The sequence below is a fragment of the Cottoperca gobio genome, chromosome 1 (assembly GCF_900634415.1).
Source record: "Cottoperca gobio chromosome 1, fCotGob3.1, whole genome shotgun sequence".
Lineage (NCBI taxonomy): Eukaryota > Metazoa > Chordata > Actinopteri > Perciformes > Bovichtidae > Cottoperca > Cottoperca gobio.
Window position 1 is genome coordinate 4399797 of NC_041355.1, and position 24286 is coordinate 4424082.

At 40.6% G+C, this 24286-nt stretch overlaps 2 protein-coding genes across 7 annotated transcripts in view; both read right to left on the reverse strand.

Annotated features, from left to right (window-relative positions):
• The window catches only part of gab1 (GRB2-associated binding protein 1), a 47881-nt gene extending 36028 nt beyond the window's left edge, over window positions 1-11853 (reverse strand). For 2 of the 5 annotated variants that reach the window (XM_029430375.1, XM_029430349.1), the window contains exons 1-2: window positions 11404-11853; window positions 11132-11290 (exon numbers count right to left, since the gene is read on the reverse strand). In XM_029430375.1, the coding sequence (XP_029286235.1) occupies window positions 11132-11203 (72 nt within the window). In that variant the 5' untranslated portion in view covers window positions 11204-11290; window positions 11404-11853. Of the gene's footprint in view, window positions 1-11131; window positions 11291-11374 lie in introns of all 5 variants that reach the window. The other 3 variants (XM_029430382.1, XM_029430367.1, XM_029430358.1) reach the window with 2 other exon arrangements.
• A 2051-nt stretch (window positions 11854-13904) lies between these two features.
• On the reverse strand, window positions 13905-23652 carry usp38 (ubiquitin specific peptidase 38). Of its 2 annotated transcripts, XM_029437553.1 has the most exons (11): window positions 23457-23652; window positions 21113-21803; window positions 19635-19770; window positions 19401-19530; window positions 19091-19192; window positions 18541-18699; window positions 18216-18409; window positions 17996-18089; window positions 17787-17893; window positions 16034-17381; window positions 15251-15415 (listed from the first exon to the last, which is right to left on the reverse strand). In XM_029437553.1, exons 2-11 carry the CDS (start codon window positions 21792-21794, stop codon window positions 15251-15253), a joined length of 3117 nt encoding a protein of 1038 aa, XP_029293413.1. In that variant the 5' UTR covers window positions 21795-21803; window positions 23457-23652. The 2 variants fall into 2 exon arrangements, with proteins under 2 accessions (XP_029293422.1, XP_029293413.1); XM_029437562.1 differs by lacking the exon at window positions 23457-23652 and having other exon boundaries at window positions 13905-15415; window positions 21113-21794.
• Window positions 23653-24286: the final 634 nt, after the last annotated feature.

Consider the following 24286-nt stretch of genomic DNA (forward strand, 5'->3'; position numbering starts at 1 on the left):
CCCTATTCAATATGCATACTCTGAGGCAGCCCACTCTCCACCATGAGAACCAAAGCTGGAGATAAAGACCGGCTCATCTGACTTCAAAATACATCACTCCCCAAAACACAAGTTTATCACATTCTCACAGTATCTCATTGTTGTTTGGTCTTTCACTTTTTAATACCGTTTATTTCCAGATAAGCACAAGGACAAAATGTTGCATGCTTTGCTGCTTCACAACCCTGACACTTTCATCCAATGCTCTTTTGATTATCTGCTCTCTCTCTCTCTCTCTCTCTCTCTCTCTCTCTTTTGCTGTTTTCACTCTGCCTTTGCTTCTCCTGCACTCGCCAATCTAAGCTCTTGCTCTTGAGTCACATGCACTTGTCAAAGCAGCATCGTTAGAATTCAACACATTCCTTCGGCATGGCAGACTTGGTTCACATGATCACGCTGTTCCTTGACCACTGACGAGAGGGGCTCAAACAATTCTCCTTTCAGCCCCTATTGGCCTGTACAGAGTCAAACAGTGCAGACCAGCCAAATGTGTAAATAATAGTTCAGAAATAAACAGTCACAGTAGGTCTGGCATATATTAGGTTTGTACATATTCCAAATCATATGCAAAAAGAACTTTTAAGAACCGGCCAAAATCATTATACAAGCAGATTCTTCCAATTTCAACACCACTACTTAGCAGCTAGTGCAACTTGTTCTATTTGGTGAGTTATTATATGCAACACAGAAGTTTAGAAAGCTATAATTCATGAAGCAAAGTTGTCCCTTAAATCTCAGCCAACACTGAACACCTGCAACTAAACCTGCTCATCATAAAAGGCTTATGTTGGAAATTCCCTTTGAAACTTCACACAATGTTAAGACATAACTGCACCAGGAATCCACAACAGAAACATATTATTTACAACCCGCAATGTTTGAATTATGACTTTTGTCATTGATATGTTCTCTATATTTACCAATATGACTGGTTGCCTGTATTACTAACCAAAAAAGTGAATTTGTTTTACTATAATATTTCCAAATCGTAATTTAACGTCAAGTAATTCAAATGACCAACCTTGAGCTCTGCTTGGATTTCAAACAGTTAGTAGTTGGTTATCCAAATGCCATGAGCATAAGTGGAGACAAAGATGGTCAAAGTATTCCACAGGTTTCTTAAGACACACCAGCAATAGGCGTAAAAAGAAGAGCAAAGTGCCAGAGAGAGTTCAGACAAATGCCAAGAAAGTAGGTGGACAAGGGGAGGAGGTCCTCCTCACTCTCAGTTTCCAAATCACGCTGGAAACAAATCTCTGAGAGCGGCGATCTGCTGCATCTCTGTGTCTCTCTCATTACGTGTGTGTGTGTGTGTGTGTGTGTGGGTGTGGGTGTGTTTGTGTGTGTACATGTATGCAAGTTTAACCACGTACTCTGGCTTGAGGCCAGGCCAAAGATATCGGGCAACACCATAGTAACTCTAATGCAATCAGGGACGGTGGTGAAAAGCAAAGCGCCATCCATCTTTCTCTGTCCATTTCTGTTTCTTCTGAGGATTCCTGCACTAAATGTACACCACTGGTTTAAGAAATCTAAATTACATGTTTGAAAAACAAATTAAAAAAATGCAAATTAATGACAATTAGATACAGACAGCTTTTTATTTTTATTTTATTGAGGGCATGTCTGAGTCACAGTAACTTGGGAAATTACACGGGTCAGTAGCAAGATTTCGCATCTAGTCTCCAGGCTGTCACCCCAACACCCCCCTGTCTAGCTCAACCTGTCCTCAGGCCGGGACAAACATGCACATTAGTGGTGCACACACTGCACAGAGCACAGAGCACAGAGCACAGAGCACAGAGCACAGAGCACAGAGCACAGAGCACAGAGCACAGAGCAAGGGAAGAGGGGCAAAAACTACCATGACAGCAGTGGGCTATATTAAGGGGCTGCAGACACAGCGGCTGGGGTCAGATCACACAGCACCACATAACTAGAGTGCCAGCTGCATATCTCTGTGTGTGTGTGTGTGTGTGTGTGTGTGTGTGTGTGTGTGTGTGGGAAATGACAGGTGAACCTTTGGAGTTAAATGTGAACAGATACAGTCGCACATAGTTCTACCTTCAAAAGGTTCCCTCAAACCTCATCACCCTAATTTTCAAGCCCTAAACTTCTCCAAGAAACAAGTTTCCTGGGAAAGTCTCTTTTAAAAACTTGATTATCTGTACAACCTTCTGGTAATCATTTGGCGCCCTGCGTATTACATCTGCCATTTCATTCTTAGGCGCACAAATAGTAGTTTTAACATCATAGAAAATGTCTTGTGGGCTTCTAAAAATAAAAAAATTGCATCTAAAAACGTAGACTGCTACAAAGAGGACGTTTTTTAAAGCCCCAAGTCACAAGACATCTGGCAGCAATAGCTTCTCTCTGTCAGACCAACTTCATGACAGAAACATCACATTAGCCAATATTTATTCCAGTCCACGATTCAAAGGCCCCGAGCAAAGTTTACACTGACAGCATCAAATCAAAATTTAACTTGTGATGTCAAGTGTCACTGCTTATTTAAAATTCTTAACAATCCAACGAGGCTTTACAGATGCTTCTAATGTTAGAGCTGACGTGCGTAGTAATGACTCAAGTCGTCAATCAACAGGATCACAAACTATTTTGATAATCAGTTGATCGCTCAAGTCACTTTTAAGCAGAAATAAAGTGGCGACGGCTTTTGTTTCAGTTCCAGGTGGGAATTTTCTTTTCTCACTTATGATACTAAACTGAATATCTTTTGGTTTTGATTGCTGGTGAGACAAAACAAGATTGTTAAAGATGTCCTCTTAAACTCTGGGGAAGTGTTTGAACATACAGTATATTAATGGATTGATTATTTTCTAGATTAATTGTATGGTTTATAAAATATCTATAGTAAAAAAATGCCATTTTTGCATGAAACATTACTTATAGAGTATCAAAATAGTTTGACTAATCAAGTCGACCGCTTGTTGACGCTTTATTAGTAACACCTAAATGCTTATTTTTCATCTCTAAGTCAAACTGCTTCTCCAAGTCTTCTTGAGATAAGATGATTAAATGAAACCTGCTGATCTTCCGGCAAAAAGATGCAATGCAACGTATTTGATATCTCTTTAAAAGCAGCCACGGGAGAGGCTGCTTAACAGCTTGAGCTTAATCTCCAAACAAGGTAAATTAGAGATCATGTCATCAAACACTTTGAAGTCATTTGTGACCTGGAGAAAGTGGTGGTCGTGGTCTCTAAGTGCGATGAGTTTAGAGGGCCTCCTGTTGGTGGGGAGCAGGCTGAGTGAGTCAACAGGTCTCCCTGCTCAGTTCTCATGAGTTCATCAAGCACCACACGTACAGCTCACCGCCTGCTTAACAGGTGTGTGCAGACTTAGATGGTGACAATGAAGCTTTATGTTAAAATGTTACTTTTTAAAAAGAGAGTATGCGTCATGAATAGGCTTTCGGAGTATACAATCTTCAGTGAGTCAATGATCAAAAAGTGAGTCATCTTTTTGTGTCTCAGGGTATGCGACACCTTGAGACACACAACATTGTATATAGCCTGGTTGCCAGGTTCACCATCACTCTCCTTTTCATCCTCCTTTATTAAGAGAACAATTAGCTGTTGGTGCAAAAGAGTCAGAGAAAGATAAAGAAAACAAATTAGGATTTTGCAAGACAAACGTAGAGGATGCAAGCAGAAGAATGACAATATAAAAGGCCAAAAGGATAAATGGAGGGAAAGAGGGAGAGTATAGGACCCCTCCTCTCTCTTCACCCGCCATCTGGTAGCCATCAGCGCCTCACACAGGAAGGGGCGGCCATGCCTTGCTGGGGCGCCAGGGAGCGGCTCCTCTTCCCTCCCGTTGCTGCAGAAACAACAATCGGCCAGTGCAGTGCACTGCAGTGTAGTGCAGTGCAGTCCAGCCCATCCTAGCCGAAGCTGAACGGCCAGCAGCAGCAGCAGCAGCAGCCCAGGACCGGGCGCTCACACACCAGCAAGACCAGCAAAGAGGAGCACAGAGCAACCTCACATTCCTGCTATCTGTGCCTGCCAAGAAGCACTGGGAACGGAAAGAAAGAGGGAGAGAACAGAGAGGTGCTCTCACTGGAGGCTGCCTAATGCTGTCGCTTTGAGAAGCACTCCAGTCTTTTTCTCATCCTGTTCGCTTTTTCTTCAGTCTCCTCGACAATGAGGACCAAGTTATTGATTGCCATTGTGCTGCATGTCACTGCATACACATCTACAGTCCTACAACTTTAGACTTGAAGAAATATCCCCTGCTTTGCAAGAATTCAGGGAATGCACATTATCATAACTTTGGCTCAACTTTTGTTGGTCCTTTTTTGTTTTTCAAAAATCGACACACACAAATCTGATAGGAACAAAGATCGCTAGAATATTTTTGTCTGGTTAGTGTAGACCATCTTTATCCAACAGTGTTGTCCTACCAGCCCTGTTTTATGTCCAGAACAGACTATAACTCCACTCTAGAAATAGAAGCCTTATGACACATACTATTTTTACTGCCTAGTGTCATTAGCTGAACAGTTGAAACATGAGAAACAACGCATGTGAGACTTTTGATAGAAGAAAGTACCCATGTCATGTCTATGACAATTGTCCTGATCAATCACAAAGAAGGGGAAACAACGTGTACAATTATGGGGGTTATCAGGGGTTCGATCCCCAGCCCCTGCGATCAACATATCAAAGTGTCCTTGGGCAAGATACTGTCCCCCCGATTGCTCCAGATGGCCTGGCCAACCGTGTATGTGAATGTTTATCACTACTGATGAGCATGTGGCACCTTGTATGATAGCCTCTGACTCTGTAGCTGACGTGTAAAGCGCTTTTAAGTGGTCGCAAAGATTGTAAAAGCGCTATGTAAATGCATTTAACCATTTACAATTAGCCCTGCCAAAATAGTTGGTAGATTTCCGTCATCTGCATTTAATAGCTGCACTTGAAACTGTTCAACTTGGCACAGTGGCAAATAACACAAAAGGATCATTTTCCAACTCAGCAGAATCATATTCCAACAGAAAACACAAATCGCTTCCCAAGTTTCAAACAGGAAAACCAAGTCTGCATGAGAACCAGTTCCCTGCAGTCACACCACGAGCTGCTGGTGGACTTGGCGCACAGGACGGTAAACAGCTGCACCACGCAAAAAGAGACACATCTGTTTACAAAATGCTCCATGTCAGCCTTGACCTACCAGTTCTATCCTGCAGTCCCAGTGCTCCACTAAGGCAACAAACTAAGTTTAAAGAAGGATACAATAACATTAGGTCAAACATTTTTTGGAGGGAATTGGACATAATCTGCACATGGTGCCACTCACGAGACGATACTGCATAAACAAAACACTTGTTACACATTTAGTGACTTTATTATTATGTACCAGTATGACTAGATACTCCAACATAATGCTGTCAGCACAACAGAGAGACGCTGAGATATACAAAATAGATATATTTGGTGGATCTATCTTCACTGGAGGCCCCCTCTCGGTGACCGGAGTGATGTGTGTAATTCACTGATATTCATTTTTATGTTTTCAAGACTGTCGCATAAAAATGAATAGCACACATAATCAAGAAACCTGTGTAAAATAGAGATACGTCCGATGTTCATTACGCATTTCAAACACAATCTGACTTGTGCGAGTCTGCAGAACAGTGGTGACATACAGTATTAACTACGGGGGTCACAAACATACGATACACTGCCAACTTTCAGAGGGCTTTGCTCTTACTGCCCGCTTTGTTTTTGTTTTCCTTTGTGATGCAACAACATAATTTCAGGCTTGCTTCCCTCTATAAATATCCAGGAGAAGACAAGAGACATGATCATGTTCACTTCTATTGTGTTTTGAAACCTGAACACCAGTTCGGTACATAAAAAATTAAATGAAAACATACTCGGTGCATTCAATCAAAGCTCTGCTGATAAAATGATCGCTTTGAGAATCAAACTGTTGTTTGTTGTCGTGTTAGCGAGTCCTTACAGCCTAACTTTGAAACCATGCAACTGTCTACGATGCAACTGATACGCCTAAGTATAACACAATGAAGATAGTCTGTGTCTGGGACAAAAGTGGGCCGGTAAGGTATTGTAGTAGCATAGATATTAATATTTAATGGTTATTTGTTTGTAATGGACATTAAATAATTAATGGCACATGCAATCCATTTTCTGGTTGAGGCAGATCACACAACAGCAGTCTGCTCGCTCCAAATGGAGAGCTGAGTCGTTGTGGCGGCCCGGACATGGTCCAGTAATTTATTTTTTGTTAGCCTAAGAGGCTAATGCTGCACAAGTACCCCTCTGTTGCATCCTGTTTGGTTTGCTTGTTTGTTTGTTTCTTCAAGCATGTGGGGAGGGGGGGTAACAGAGACTGAGTGTTTGTTCTCTGTTCTACTTGCTAAGCAGATTTAATGAATCCTCTACTTAATCAAAGAGCTATGGCTTTGTTTTTGTTTGAACGCCCGGTCACATTTGTTGCATACATATTTATCGTTACTTTTCAAATGACCAAAAGATGTCAGTCAGCCACAGAGAGAAGTAATGGCTTATGGCCAGAGTGGTGTATACTGTAAATGCATTTCCCCTCCGCTGAGAGGACTCAAGACCAGCATGGAGCATGTCCTCAGTCTCCTTTTACAGCCATCAGAGAAGGACCTTCAGGGTTCAATATTTTCCTTCTTCCGGTCTACCCTAAAGCCTTGTGCTCCAGCACTGAGGCCCTATTAAGGGCTGGACGAAGTGTACAGCTAAATCCTTATCTGTTTCCAGTGGGTACGTGGTACAATAGACTACACAGATTATAACGGTCCGTATAGTTATGTGATGTGGGAGGAAAAAACGGAGAAATTGTCAAGCCAAATTAGGGCTGGACAATATAATCAAAAATCAATATCACTACCATTGTTTCATTTATTTTTTAAGCAAAGAGACAAATTACGCAGTGCACGGTATGATCAACTGAAAGATTATGTATACGGGACGAAATTTAGCACGTCACTATGATGAATGAGTATTTCAGTATTTAGACGACAGCTCTTGAAAACAGCTGGGGAACATTTGTAAACATATCGACATTAGCAAATTTGGTTGATAGTAGGCCACCCTTAATGTCAGTATCTGTACGTCTGTGCTTCATATTGCTTTAGTCACCGCAGCGTGTTGCTGCCACCAAGACAAACAAATGTTCTCATTATAACGAGATAATGATTTTTGTCATTTTGTGCATGGGAGACATACCATCAATCTGCTAAACTGTTAATCCTGCTTCAGTTTTCTCCTAAATGATGCATAATCTCTCTCTTTATATAAGAACTTCATGAGGCAATATTTTGCCACATGCACACCATCTCTTAAAAGAGTGGTGCTTAAAAACAACCTTGCAACTTCATCCCTGCATGTCCTTAGGTCCCTCTGATAACACGCTGCAGATGTTGTGAAAAGGCCAGTCTGCAGCCGTTCTTTTGAAGAGGGTTTTACAAGTGGACCTCTACTAAATTTCACAGATTGAAAAGGTAAGAGAAACGAAAGAGGAAACGGAGAACCAGATGGAAAATGCAGTGTCAATGAAATGGAAAACCTCAGAGGATACAGTTATGACAAACTCTGTCTGGGAACAGTCTTACAAAAGCAATTGTGGATAGATACCTTCATGCTGTCCCTTAATGAGACATTAATAGACAGGAAGTGTTGAATATAAATTGTTGATTGAGTTGTTAAAGACACTGATTTCGATCTGTCACTCAGGATGGAGGGAAAGAGGAAACATTTTGGAACATTAATCCTTTTCAATAAATATTGCCTCCTCATAGTGGAAATGATTAGAGGCAACATTATGGTTGGGGCTTCTCAGACACAGGCAGGTCTGAACTGCTTTCACCTTTGAGCTCCACCAATCAGCAGCAGAGCCTCGGGGGGGGGGGGGGGACTTTGCCCCGAGTGGTTAATAAGGTAAGCAGGGGCCCCGGCTTCTAGTCTGTCTGGAGAAGGGGCTTATGAAAGAGAGCTGAGGGCTGTGGCATGTTCACATACTTGTATTTGTATTGAATTCTATCTCACCCTTAACGTTTGTATGTTTTTCAATTCAGCCATTAAACCGAACACCAAATGTTTACTTTAACAACACAGTGCTTCACTTGTTTCAGAACAAATGCAGTGAGAGAGACTTTTCTAGTGACTAAGTGATCGTGATTATCTGTTTAAATAACATAAGACAGCTGTAGGACAATTTACATGGATTCAAATTGATTGAAAAAAAGATTTATACAGCTTTTTACGAGTAGAATTCAAGCACGTACACGGTATCGAAACCACATTTAAATTGTCAATTGTCAAATTACTAGTAAAAAAGGCACAAACCCTGGATAATCCATCCAATTCAATTATTAGTATCTCTGTGACAAACGGTTTAGTGGGAAAGTGCTTAAAGTGTTCAATGCATTTATTTAGTTGAGGCAGTTGGTTGGCACCAATGATCAAAGAGGGATATCTGGCAATGTGAAGGGTTTATTGCACATTCTGCAGCAATTGATAATAATGTTCAACCCACTTTGATATTTGTGGGGAAAACTGTCAGGTCCCCACTTTCTGAGCAGACCCTAAATAGACGGTGGGAAACAAATCAAGCAGAGCAAACATCTGTGTCTGTGTAGCAGTGACATGAAGATAGCATCATCGGACAGAACCACAACAGAGCGGTAATCACAAGCCATCATAACTTTGCCAACATATGATTGCCGCAATTTGCAACACAACATTCAAATACCAAAACAATTCCTGTATTCGGCCCTAAAATGATCTCACTAACACTTGCCAGCCTGAACCCGCAGTGCTTCATTACCGGCTGCATCATTTCTATTTTAGAAAAGAATCAACTTCTCCATTTATTTTCTGTAATCAACTCGAAACAGCTGGTGGTGAGTTGCTAAATAGGTAAGAGTTGAACAACTTGTCATTTGCCAAAAAAAAAAAAGAGGATAGTCAGCACTTCCACGGATTACACAGCCTCATGTGATCAAGCACTATGACCTTTCACAGGGAACCTGTTGTTCACCATATGTCAACTACTATAAAGTATAGCCCAACAGATACACAATGTGTGAGGCTGACACTGGTATTAAAAGCATAAATAAAAACAACTAATATTGTTCCCTTTTTGTTTTAAATGCAACTAATGGGAAGAACACATCTGTAATTAACTAATATGGGCAGTTATATCGGCATTTGTTTGTTAGGCTCTGAGAGCTACTGTTGGGGAAAGCTGGATTTGCCAATTCGATTGATGAACTTTGGACTAAAACCACTGAAAGTGATGCTGAGAGACTTAAGGCTGTTACAAAGACCAATAGCTCAGGTGTTCGCTGTATATCAAGTGCAAAGCAGTTAGGAATGTGATGATTGTTGGGCCTAAACTGCTTTTTATGCTCTTATGTAGACTAAAGAATTGGGCCGACTCTTTGCTAATATGTGCGTGACCACCTGTTATGAGAAACCTAAAAACAACCTAGTGACAAAAAGGGGAATGGAGTGCTACAACCCCCCAAAAACCACGTATTTAACTTATTGGCTTTTAACGGCAAACCATTAAATCACAATGCAAACTTTCTCAACAATAAAAAGCTTCCAGAAACAAAAGACCATTGTTTTTTGCAAACATTACAAAAGCAAACAACAATGTAGTCTGCTGATCAGCTGTAAACCACACAAAATCTTCTTTACAAAACCAGGATTAGTGCAGTTCTCATGCTCTTTATAACATGCAGTGGGACGGCCTCCTGGCTATTTTGTGCTACTCTTTCCAGAAAGCAGTTGTGAAATTAGTGCATGTAGTTGCCATATCCCCTTGAGAACAATTAAGTCCTCCACCAGCCTGATGTTTACTCTATTGAGAAAGAACAATTTTGTGTCATAACACTCAAGTGATGCAGAAGTGGGAACGTTAAGTTATTATCACCACATACTGAACATCAGTGCGACCCCTGACATAAAGAAATATAATAACACAAGGAAGATTACTAACCATTAGTAAACTAGGATTTTGACTTCCTCCTCATCAAATCAGACTTTATTCAATTATAAATGTGAGAAAGCTCCGTCTTTGTGGCTCGATTTCAGCTTTCAGAAAGAAAGAAAAAACACTCCATTGGATCTGTGGTTTCTGCGAAAACATCCCTCTTCTCAAGTTGCGGTCGTTGTAATTCAAATATCAATAACAGAGATATCCACTGAGCCACAGAGAAAGCATCTAGACTTGACTGCTAACATGTGCTACTGAAGCTATTTGCATCAGCAAATAAGCAGAGAGAGAATCACACATAAAAACCAGTGACACCGCCAAGCGTGAAAAATGTATTGCCGGGAAAGAAGCATCTATTGTCCTCAGTAATTACATATTACTTTAAGGACTGTAACATTGAATGATGAGAGTATCATAAGCGTGAAAGTGTAGTAGTGATCATTTTTGGGGTGGTAAACATCAGTAATTATAGTAGCTCTGACAAACAACTTCATTATGCACATCTGACAACTTTTTACAAACACCGTTTGACATTTGCAGCAATGGGGTCATCCTTTGATGTATTCCGCAGTTGTTTTGTAAATCATTTAACCCTTTGGCGTGACCATTTACCACCTTTGACTCTTTGAACTGACTTGCACAAGCATTGCTTCCCAAGGTAATCAATGTATTGTGTTATTGATCCAAGAAAGTCAAATCCTCAGGAGGTATCGCTGGGAGGTTGGTTTGCTGTGCGGTGGCATGAACTAGCCATTAGGGAAGCGGTCTGTCATGTTTGAACCAAAACAACCGCAATGGAGCAAAACAATACCGATGATAAGTGGCTTTAAATATAGTAAAGTCACTCTTAACTTACTGTAAGAGACTTTAAAAAAAAGGCTGAGCTTCAAGAAGTCACACAACCTTTAAGTTTAAGACAACTTATTTCTTGAAAAGCACACAAGATGAGGCCTACACATGTCTGTCACTGCGCCCAACCGTGCACGTGAAAAGTGTCCAAAAGGGAAGAGCTGGCCCATTGTGTGTAATGGGTTATTCTAAACCAGTGTAACAAATAGGATATAAAGTGCACTTACGTAACGTCTCAACTTTTTTTCTGGAGGAGACTTTCTCAGCCACCCTGAGCACACCACATCTCCCCCACTCATATCGGATCCTTCCTTGCTCTCCCTGGAGTTGGAGCGGAGAGATTTGCTGTTTTGGCTTCGTTTGTTTTTGGGAGTGTCTTCTTGTACCTGAAAAAGAAAAATCGTTGACACAAAGCTCAAAACTGTGAAGTTAAAATATGTAGTATTGTTGTGTTTCAGAGCGATAAATACCGTCACTCCTTCCTCGAAAGTCGACTCACCGACAAGGCAGTTCTCTGAAATGCACAGACCAGATTTTCCTCGGGGGGGTTTGTAGTCAAATAAACGAGTATATCCTGCGCTCGGAGTTCATAGAAACCTCCGCGGCACCGCCTTTTGTACAAATACCAACGGTGACTTGTGTATTTTGTTCAAACTGGAACACTGTGAGGGCAACAAAAAAAAAAAAAAAAAAAAAAAAAAAAGGCGCAGGCAACTCGCTAAGTTTGTGTTGTTAAAATGTAACGCCTCATGCTAATTCCCGTCAAAGTGTAGCGGTTCCCAGTTGGGCGAGATCAGATGTAAATGTCCCACAGTGTACGGGTGCATAGTTGTCGTTTCTGCGCAAATTCAACAAATATTCACCGTAAAGTAAACACAGTGGTTGCGCCGAGCTTCCTTACCAGTTTACTCCCATGGTTCCTTAATTGTGATTGACAGGGTGGCTCCGTCTTTCCCTAAACTCACCCTCCTCTGGAACATGGCGGCGTCAAGCTAACAGGTCAAACGGCAAACACACCGGATGTTAGGGGATTTTTTTTCAGAATAAAGGTTTGTCTTGTATGGAACATTTGTTTAAACGGCTATCAAATACTACATATCGTACCGATGTCAACGTTAAGTTGCGTTTTTATATAAATGTGTGTACATTTTACATCTTTGTTTGTTGATTTTTGGCAGCCATAACTATGTATACTCATTCTGAACTAGTTATGCTAATTAGTAAAAGCGACATATTTATAAAGAACACATTTATTTTTAAGCGTTGATTACATACACTTCATCCTATGTAATATTCATGGTTACCACGCCGACTCCTTCAACCTGTTCCCTCAACGTTATTTCCGTCATTAGGAGTTTGTTTTGAAAGTTCCTACCGGATGTCACATTCGTGTAGCTCTGCTCGCTTTATTACTACTACAGAGGACGAAATGGGGAGGCGGCGGCGTGCAGGGAAAACTGTAGAGCTTCAACCATGGGACATGTAGTTCAACAATCGTTTGTGTTCCCTCCCAAAAAACAACAAATGACTGTAGTGTAGTTTTGTAGATGAAACATGATGTAATAGAGCCATATGCACCTCTGGGTGAGCTCAAAAAGTGGACTCAGACAGTTGCAGAAAAGACAAAGAAAGGTCCCACCTCATGAGTGAACCGAAAGGTCCCAAGAAATCATTGCACGTGTAAACTACACTATCCATCATGCGTGTTTATACCCTAAAGAAAACTCGCTATACAAAATCATGTATTGTAGAATAGTAGAAACAACAGCTACTCGTTTACCTATTCTTAGAGTGCTATTTTGTCATGTATCTTGTCATTCATTGTAATTAATAGTTTTTTACTTGTTAATGTGGCCTCGACACTACAAACGTGTGTCTAAAATAGATTGTATAAACAGGATTTCTTTCTTTTTTTTTACTGAATTCTAAGATAGATAGATCAGAAGTTTTAAAGGCTACTGTCCGACCCCACAGTTGTAAGATAAAGGTTATAATTGTAAGTGTAATATTGATCTGCTTTACCATATCTGATCAATGTACTGGATTCAACCGAGCATCCACAACTAGTCTACTCCACTAGCAAAGACAGGATCCCTGTAGACTCAGAATGGTATCTGAGGAATCTTATTGGAATGCTATTGTAATGGTAAACACTTCCCCCAAAGGATGTCCCCTGTTAGTCTATGATTAATGACTTAACTATTATACAAGCACATTACCTCTTCCAACAGCCTCGGTATTGATGAAGAAACAGGGAGCAATTAAGGGCTGTAGACACTATACACCAATTCCAGTTAATGAATTCTTGTTCACGATAACATATATTTAGCACTAAGTGTTACGACATTAAATAGCTTGTGAGCCTTGATTCATCAGGTGTCGTGACATTGGTACGTCTAAGAGGCTGCACATTTGTGTCTTTGAATCCTTAATGGTTTCTCTTGCTGCTGTGCTTTACAGGTGTATACATCTTCAGTTTGAGTGGACTCCACATCATCTGTGTTCAACTGAGGACATCTGAGTGGAAGTGCAGACCTTATTTACATGCCAAATACTGTATGGAACTATAAAAACATACATCATTCAATATTATAAAATCCTAATATGGCATTACATTTAAAGAGAAGATATAATACTTTTCCAGAGTTAACGATTCAACAAAGACGAGGAGAAAAGTGTAATGGTTTGGTTGATTAATAATTGAGAATCATTGATTTTTTTCCCCCCCAAATGCCCTTTGAAAGCTTTACTGCCATTGCTGTGTTTTTACCATATCAATTGCCAATTAGTCATAAACGGCGTCTTTGCAAAGAGTTTGCTATTGTTACATTACGTTCATTTGTCCGATGCCTGTGGGAATAGTAGAAGACTGCATGTCATTTCCCAGTTCCGTTTTCAGTCACTGCTTGGTCTATACTCACTTCCATTTATGCAAAAATCATTATTGCAATGAAAGCAAAAAGATGATACACAATGTTTTTGATGAATTATGCAACAACGTAGAGTTCTGTATTTTTTTAATCAACAAAGTCTCTTACATACAAAAAATCTGCACGGTTTCCAGAAACCATCTGCTGCTTCGTCTCGCTTTCGCTCAAATTGAGTATTTATTAATTGCCTGTCATCTTCAACATTTCTTATATTTTAACATTTGCATGTCCATGTGTTAGCAATTTCATTTATAGTTTAGTCCCCAACATCTGCCCACGTCTCTGCCAACGTACCACTTTAAATAACTTGACCTTAAATAACCTGCGAGGTTCAGAAAGACAATACAACAAATACTGGTTTGTGTTTACTGTAGGAACAGGTGAAACCATTATGAATATTAACACGGTACAGCTGAGGTGTGTATCCTGACAAATGCCTCATCAAAAATATGCATTAAATATCAAAAGGCACATAAAACCAGCATGAACATAAAAGTCTCCTAAATGATCAAATCAGATTATATTAAAATTAGCTGTCAAACAGTTAACTGTTATGTCAAATATGTTTAAACAAGCGGTTTGTAATTGAGAGGGACGACAGCATTATATATTCATATTGAAAATGCCTTTATCTTGGAGATTACGTATAGTATTCCATTTTCCACATATAGTTTTGTATTCCGTGATTATTCAGGATGATATTTTAAGTCATATGTACATTTATTGCATGGGATATGAAACCTGTAAAAACACAGCATAGCACACAATCAAAAGATTCAAATATCAGGGAACTCAAACTCTACAGCTCGGGGGGAAGAAAAGCTGCATGCAAATCAGAAAAGTAAACAAACATAGTGAGCTGTATGTTCAGCACTATAACAAATAAAAAAAACAAGTCTCTTTATCTTACAGTTGGATGCTTTCTCATCTACTGCGCACTGCACATGCACGTGTTTGTGTGTGGTGATGTTATTAACGATAATATGAGCGTGTTCTAGACTCGACCCAGTTTCAAATATTTATCGATTAATGCAAGTTATTTAACTTAAGGGCGAGGATACATTTGCATCAATAAGTATTATGTAAAGTTTGGACATTTGGAGGATTAATGAAAAATTACAATGTTGAAATCACAAAAGAATGATCTAAATCAATCAAACAGTATTAAACGATGACCAAAACAGTGGTATAAAAACTATTTTAGTCAAAACAAAATCAACTCTAGGATCAGAATCAGAGCATATACTCTGCGTGCGTGTGCGTGTGCGTGTGTGTGTGCGTGTGTGTGTGTGTGTGTGTTTTTAGATCATTTCAGTGCTCTTTTCATGAGGTCATATGCACATACATCTATGGTATGACAGTTCCGGACTCTCTCAGTGCCAGTTCATCTGGGTTTTTATGCAGCATTTTTTTCTTTCAGAAGACCAGTCTACTAATGGTATTGAAGCCCCCTCCCCCTCCGCCTCCACCAGATGGGCCGCAGCTCCCTGGTGGGTTATTGTCATCTGAACCGTTGGGCCTGAATGAGCAGGAGGACGAAGGAGCCTGCAGAGCCTGGGTCCGAGCATTGAGCTCCTGTTCCTATTGACAGCACGGAGGAAAGAGAAACATTTCAGATTATCTTTGTAAACAGGACTGAAAAATATAGCCAGTGCTAAAGAGTTATTTCAGCACTGGTGTAGTTCAATGTGACTGACAGGGATTCTGTATACTCACATTATTACAGCACCCTCTAGCGGTGATTTACTTCAGTCACTTATAAAAGTGCACTGGAAAGTCAACTCTACACACCACAGTTCAATGACTCGTGAAATTACACCTCACGTCTTGTAACAGGACAGTTCAGATTGGGCTTCCAGTTCAGTCAAAACCCTATACTATGCAGGCTCTTAGTCAACTGTAAAAATACGGTATGTTTTCCCTCAGCTTCTTTCCACCTGAGAGAATCTTGCACAGCCCTCAACTTCCATAATAACCTCACGCTTAGAGGGGTTAGTGGTAATGATGTTATGCGTCAAATGCATGTAAAGCCTGAAATATCCGATGAACCTCTGAGCAGGAGATTAAATACTCGCTCTAATGCTAATCACTTCACACTTGGCCAGCATTTATTGGTATCATTTATAGGGACGGATCTTAAATAGGCAACACAATGCCTGTATGTGGGAGAAGTAAATGTTTGTGTTTGCCCCCACGTACCTGTAAATACAGCTTGTTGTCCTTGATAATAGCATCCAGTAGTTCTTTCTGCAGGGGAGGCTCGGCGCTCGGCCTCATTCCATTTGCCATCAGCCCCCCATTTATGTTCTGCCCTAGTGGCTCCTGCTTCCTGTACATGAGCACATAAGCGGTGTCCTTGGGGAAACGATTTGTAATGTTTTGCACTGATTGGAAGGATGCAAATGTCACTCTGCTATCATTGAACAGCAGCCATTCTCTTGCCTCCTGGCCACTATTAGGTACTGTGTTTCTTTGTTCAGGTGGAATTGGGAGAGCTGAGCAAGTGGAGAGGCTACACTCGGCCTGGCCATTCCCCAAATCCTCCTTGAGAGCAAAGTGGTTGACTGGATGCTGTGTTCCATCGGCTCCGTTAATGTTACGACCGTAAGAATAGTAGTGGCCACTCTCGGACGATATACCAGAATGCATCACCACTGAGCTGAGGACATAGGGCACTGACTGGACCGATTCCTCTCCTCCTCTATGTATCTGCTCTGCCCCATCTATCCTCTCCTTCTCCTCTTCCTCCTCGTCTTTTCGAGATGGTTTGAGCTTTTTGGCCAGATTCTCACTGCTCTCAGGAGAATCCACTTGCAGAGGAGAAGAGGTAGAAGAGGAACATTGTGTAGTCATTGAAGGGGCATGTACAGGAAGTCTCATGAGTGGCGGGATGGTGACATTGTCCAGAATCTTTCTCCGGACATGGCATTTGGCATCATATGAGAATCGCAGCAGGGTGAGGATCAAGTATTCAGGTGCTGACACCACTTTCATTGTCCTCTCTGCCCGCTGGAGGGAGCTACACTTTTCACAGAAATAGGCATTCTCTTCGTCCAGGATCTCTGGAGCCAGGAAATAGTTCACCAGGTCAGGCACAGAGAGAGGAGGCTCATTTGTCACTGGCACAAAATGGACATTACTAGCCGGGGCTTTGGTCGAGCCTTGCTCGGGAATTTCACTGCCGCCATTGACAGATCCCTGACAGAGAACCTTGGGTTCCTCTGAGGGCCCCTCAGCCTGAGGGCTGCCCTGAGAGGTGGCAGAAGGACAGAAGGCCAAAGACAGGTCTGTAAAGGGCTCCTCTTTCTCAGAGATGCCGTTGCACTGCATGCAGCGAATACCTGTGATCAGCTTCCCCCCGAACATCTTTTCTGTCAAAGTCCTCCCGTCATTCTCAGGTTTGATTTCCGCTGGAGTCAAAGACGGCTCTTCTCCGCCCTCTGGAGAAGTCTGGCCTGTTGGGTCTTTGCCGTTTGTGTCAACAGGAGGGGCAACCTTTGGCTTAACTGATTCCAGAACTTGAAAGGTTTTCTCCTCTTCATGTAACCTTGAGATCAGGAGACGGGGGCAATCAACATTAGAGGAGAACATACCGTGCATTGATTGTATTTGTGCCACTGCTGTGATAGCGTACTACATCTATTCTTTCTAAACAACAAAACCTCCCTCACATCATTTAGTTCTAAAGAAATTACAGTTTACATCATTAAGCCACAGACAGGCACAGCCAACACTTTTAATGTGTTCTTAATAGCTTATTAGCAAATGTATTAAAAACATTTCCATGTTGCATTCAGTGACACACAAATGATGCACTAACTATTTCTGCCTGATGTCTTTCATTTGGCAAATGGGAACAATAAAGGAAAAGCAATGTTGTATTTTAAATTGACACTGAAAATTGACACAATCCTATTATGATTTATTCAGTCTGCTTGGAGTGCGTCCGTACCTGTCCAGAAGAAATCTGAGGTACTCAGAACAGTCCTGCTGAGAGCCGGCGTTGAACCAGGGAGGTCGAGATGCTTCCAAGAAGTTTTTGGGAGCAAACGCTGCCCTCTGCAGGAAACAGACACGCACCACAGAGTCGTTGTGTCATCAATCGTTGTTGTCGTCAGTAAGAAATATTCTGTAATATCTATTACACAGGACAACACTAACCTGAGTGTGTGCAAGGAAAGCAAAGAGCAGCTGGAACTTTTTCATTAGTGTGTTGGAACCATTTAGATGCAATGATAAAACATGCCGCCTGAAACTGAGAAAAAAACAAAACGGTTAACTACACCCACATGTACACATGTCCATATTCATGCCTTACGTTTCAGTATACAAATAAAGTGTGTGTATGGGTGTGTGTGGGTGGGTCTGCATACAAACTCACTCGGTGGCCATGAAGAGGGTCTGGATGATGCTGTTCATGAAGCAGGTGTTCCCCAGGTTGACCAGGCCAGTCTTGCCGGTCTCAGACTTTCCAACTTGCCTCAGAGGACCTGAGGCAAAGGAGTTGGACTGGGACGTCCAGGCACTTTGATTCAACACCAGCTTGATCTTCTCTTCTTCAGGTTTTGGAAGATCCTGAGAAGACAATTTAAAAGTATTAGATAGAGAGCACACTTAGGAAGTGTCTTAAAAGTCTTGATGAAAAGGTGATTGACATATTCTTAAATACCTATACATATGAGAATATTTATAGTATGCTCATTTACCTTAATGGCCTCTAGTATGTGGTCATAGAGGTCAGGGAAGCCGGAGTACTGGTACATCATGCAGTGTATGAGCTCAGTGAACTGCAGCAAGAAAGCTTTGCTGGTGGAGAGACCATCTGTCCTCAAAGACTGGACTAGATGCACCACATGTGGTACAACCTGGAACGATGAGGGATGACAGAAAAATGTTGAGGACACCGTGGTGCATGAAGGTGCTGCTAATATCAATCATACAAATCTGTAGCATGGTCAGACAGAGGGTAGTTGCACATCAGGAACCCCACAGAGCGTTCTGTCTCATTTGCTGAATATTTTTGAGACTATTCATGTTTTTAGATACTAATGAAATTGGCCAACTCAAGGGCCATTGCTCTGCATTTAAGTGCTTCACACATCATTAGTGGGAGAGCGGTGGCAAGCCTGGGGTTCTGGAAAAAGAAGTTGCTGCAGCTTTGAAGTAATTTAAGCCAGAAGATGAAGAAAATGAGAAAACCAATAAAGTGGCCATATGAGAGGGAAATGGGCTGTGAGGAGGCAATAGATCCCTTACCAAATGGAAGGCCTCAGGAGAGTGCTGGAAACTCAGCAGCATGTGGGAGAGCACAGATAGCGCCCCCTGCCGCACAATGGGGTACCACAGACGACTGAATACCTAAAGAATAAATAAATAAAGAACTTTGTTGTGAATACATTTATACAAACTGGGGAATTTATTTACCAGCCCTAGGTATAAGAAACATGGCTGCAATCCAGCTTAATTAATAGTGCAGTTTAACATCTGTGTAGCTTTAAAAGATGCATACAATCTCTTGTTGTATGCATCGATATTAAAATCAAAATGAGGAGTCGTCACTACAAACCAGTTCAATTTTAAGCAGAGTGACGTCTATGAGGATAGTGAACTTCTGAACTGCTGCCAGTCCTTTCAGTAGAGCAATGACCCAGGTATCCACGTGCTGGGCAAGAGGCCAAGAAAGCCAGTCAATCATCCTAAATAGAGAGAAGTATGTGGAGGGTAAATAGCGTGCAAACATGTGGTAAAAAAACAAAACTATCGTAACATTCATGTTGGATGATTAGATGTGAGCGGTAACCTGCAGAGTGCTTTAGTCATGCTTGCGTCTTTAACATTGTGGTCTGTGGTGAGGCTCTTGATAAGCACAGTGATCATCTGGACAGGGATGTGCTGAACCAGGCTGGCCAGAGCAATGGATGGGTCAAAGGAGGGGTCTGCAAAAATAAATAAAATAAGAGTAGAAATGGTACATAATAACACCACCACCTTTTTTTTTTTTTTTTTTTTGCATCAGTGGACAGTGAGCGGGGTACAAATATGCATATCCATTGTGAACATTTTGAGTACCTTGTGGTATAATGCAGTGAAACACCACCGAAAACTAAGGCATTATATTTGAATGTGTCCCTATTGTTTTGTCCATCTTTTTAAGAGGCATTTGAAAAAAATGTTGTTTCACTTTGTGTGTCAGTTTTTAGCCTCCAAGATTACAATACCCATTTCTTCATAGATAATACAGCTGCAGCTAAGCCAGAATAACAATTTAAATTACTTTTGCACATAAATAGCTCTGCATTAATAAAACATATCGTGCATCACAGCTTTCCTTTGATGGTCTACTGTAGTGTTCGGTATAGTGTCCTATAGGGCTTGTGTAATATTTGGAAAGAGGAGTGTGGATCTGTGGATCTTGACACCGGCACACCTCACCGCTCACACCTCACCTGAAAACCGTCACTAAAATAGAGGAAGAGTGACCTTTTACCCGAAGCGGCTCTGCTCGCATTGCTCACTGATGCATGCTGTCAGTGAGGCCATTTAATTGAAACCGCTGCCTCCTGTTTGTTTATTCTGTGCCGCTCCACTGTTCAGTCACTCGCAACACTACACAGGACATCTTTAAAATGGACCATCAACAAAACAACTGCAGCTAGAAGTATTCTGAACCTAACTTCACAGATAATGATTTTCAATACTTGGTCTTGAAGAAAATGCACTCCTTGAATTAGTGGACGTGAAGGCAATTTCTCCAAGCTATGTCAAGTGTGTAAAATGAGGCCACTACCTCCAAAATTTGAAAAATAATCAGTGTGCCAATAAGACTGAATAAGGTTGGATGAACATGCTACCTATACAAATGAGATAATTTAGCCAAGGGATTAAAGTCAGCTCTTGGCAGAAACCAAAATTAAACGAGGTAACTGTGCCTGTGTGCTCAATCATGTGCTAATAACAACTCTGGCATTAATGCCATGGTTCATGGAGGGAGAGGTACAAGTCATGGGTCTATACTACCAAATGCAAATACTCGTTTTATATCACTGCTAGGCAGACATTTACAAATCTAGGAATACAACAAAATGTGTTCATATCTTAAACTTCTTTAGGACATCTGCACCTAATTCCAGGTGCTACAAAACTTACCCTAAAGAAAAAACTAAAAAAGGTAGTATTTGCCCAGTTATTAAATAACACATTCGATATTATATTCCTCGAAACTGCAATCCCATGTAATATAGCCATTTTGTAAGGGAGAAAGGAAGGAAGGAATCTCACCTGTGGAGGAGATAATAGCAAACACTTCTTGCAGTGAGGGAAGCAGTGTGGCTGGATCAGCCTTCCAGATGTTTTGCAGCAGTGTGCTAACCTTAGTCACCTGACCTACATACTCTCTCAGCTCCTGTTCTTGGCTGGCAAAGCAGTGGAAGTAACTGATGGTCCTCACCAGCTGCTGACAGAACAAAACGCCCGACTTATCCCTCGGGATGCACTGCACAAAGTCAGACAGCAAAGTGCTCAGGTGGGCACAAAGAGCAGGCTCAGGACGTTCACACACCATCCTTAAAACCTCCACCTGAATCACGCTGAAGATCTCAAGCACCGAGGGGCAGCTGATGAGCAGCCGCAGGCAGCAGTGAATGTAGTCTGTTATGGCTGGATCTTTGCGGTCCAGCTGGCCATAGCCCTGCTGGAGAAGACTGAGTACAAAGTCTTTACTGAAGAAACGCTCAAACTCTGGCCGGTGGTAGCGTGCGTAAGCTTCCAAAACCTGAAATCCGATCTGCCTCTGAAATGCATCTTCACCAAGCAAGATGAGGCGGGTCGTGAGAGTAAACAACGCATGACACTGCTCCTCTGTCACTTCTTTCTCTGCTGCTTCCACTACCTTCTTTACAATGGCCCTCTTCACTGGAACAGAGTGATCGGAGCTCACAAGGCCCTCCAAAATCTTGTCCATGATGACGGTCTGTCGAGACAAAAGAAGAAATAATTAGCAGACACTTGTTTTACTAAGATTCTGGTCAAATCCTTAATATGCCTTTTCACAGAGGACATTTTGAAATGTCACAGTAGGAAAATTACAGAAGTAAAAAACAACTTAATGATGACTGATTTAATTTCACTTCAGGGTCCTAGTATTGCATGCATGGCACACTGTCACGCTTACAGGGGTATTAGAATAGAACAGAGCAATTGTTGATATTATTAGTAACACCTCCTGTGCTTTTCCTATTGTGATAAGTCAAAAAGTATGTTGTGAAAAAAGCCTATAGGTGCATAGGGTCCCTTCTACCAATCTAGAGTCCACACATTGTCCGCATTCGTTGAGTGCACAGACTGTGAGTATTCAAAAGGTAGACAATGTGTACTCAGCGTTAATGTGCTGCAACTGGAATGTAGAGCTCATAGACTTTACTGTAATGCGATTGTTGAGGCGAAAAAGGTGCTTTACATTGTTAAACAATTGGGCCGTATTACACGAATCACACATAAATATGTTATAACACAAAATAACAACACAATTACAGATTTTAATGCATACAGCTATACTGTGCAGAAGACAGAAAACATTACACATTTTGACTACTGAATTTTAATTAGGAACTAATTGAAACTTTTAGTCTTAAATAAAAAAATGCAACAAACACAGGGTTAGAGTTCAAAGCGATGTCTTCAATAGTTAGTCCAACTAACAGCCCACAACCTAAATATAATGAATCTACAATGATATAAAATGGGAAAACTGAAGCAAAATGGATGTTTATTACACAATTATCATATTTCTATAGACTGAGACCCATTGAAGCCAAGACGTATGAAGGTTTTTTTTTTTTAAACAGCGTATTTTCTAAATACTTCCTTAAAAAGCAAAGCAAATATCCATTATGCCAGTAAAATAAAAATACAAGATGAAAACAAAGCCTTGTGATGAAAAATAAAAAATCCTACACTTTCTCTACATAATGACTAAGTATCTCAAAATAATGATTTATTATGGCAAATATAAGTATTTTGTCTTTTATACACTACGTTATTATTTAGAGAAAAGTATGTCATTACTTTGAAAAAGTTTTACATGTTTTTCATCATAATGAGTTTCCATAGATTTAAGTACATCGGTCACAGAAATGTTGAGTCATTATTTCTTTGTGGGGGGTTTTTGACGGTTATGTATAATATGATGTTTAGTATATATATTTTTTTATTTCCTCAGTCCAACATCCCTGAAAACGAACTTTATATTACATGTATGTAACATTAGTTTACGCCTGATGTTTTCCTCTTATCTTCAGGAGCGACCAACCGCTATCTGTGCTTCTTGTGAAGAGACAGGCGGCTAGCTTGCTAACGCTAGCTGTAACAGCTAACGTTATCGGTTATTTATTCTTGCCCGGCGGTGAAAACATGAACTTGAATGTTATTTACATCTAAAAGACGTTGGAGCCCGTTCTCCCGCTCCATGGCAACAGTTGTTACTAACATCCTTCTACAACAAAAAACGAACAAAGCAACCAAACAGGCCTTTGAGACGTTAGCTGAGTAACGTTAGGTTCCTCTGACTTAGCATAAATACCGTCTTGTATTAGCACCATACAGAAGCTTTACGATCTGTGCTTACCCAAATTAAGCATGTCAATAATGTCCGACGAGAATATCCTCAATTGTCCGGAGATGTTAACCGTGTTTTGACAGATAAAACCGTATTATTTTTGGTTCATTTGATCGCTCAAAATCAGCTGATTACCCTTACGCCGACGTCATTCCTTTGGACAGGGAAGTTGGTAGGACCCCTGTGTTAAGCAATTTTCGTCTTGACATTGCCTGTGTGTAAAACCAGTGGTTCTCAGTTAACGATGCTTTTGAACATTTTGAATCACAAAATACAAATTCAAGTTAAATTCTCATTAAGATATTCGGGCATTTTTAAGCCATTTCTTCTACGTCTACTGGAAAATGGTTTTTTTTAACGGTACAATTTATGAAAGAGTATTTTTAAATCATAATCACATTAGGCCTATATTTTGTTGCAAAGTTATTAAATCAAAATGTAACCTAATTTTCATGTTTTCAAGAAAGAAATATAGCTATATGTTAAGACAGCAAAAAACTAAAAAGCTATTAAAACTGTGAGATTGTGCTCCCAATTTAATGTTTTTACTTAAGTTAATTTTTTTTTTATGTTGACCACTGGCATGTTTTATGTTACTTTATTTGATTTAATCCGGTCATTTGCTTTTATATATATTTTCCTATGTATCCGTTTAATTTTAAATCATACTGTTTACTTGTATAATTTTATTGTTAACTAATTTAAAATATATAATAATTCAATAAATCTCCACTTTCTCCACATACTTTGTATGTGCCAAGGATAATAGAGTTGGTTACAATATACTTGATGATTTTTGGTATTGTTACATTTTCCTGCCTTCCATCCAAGATTTAACT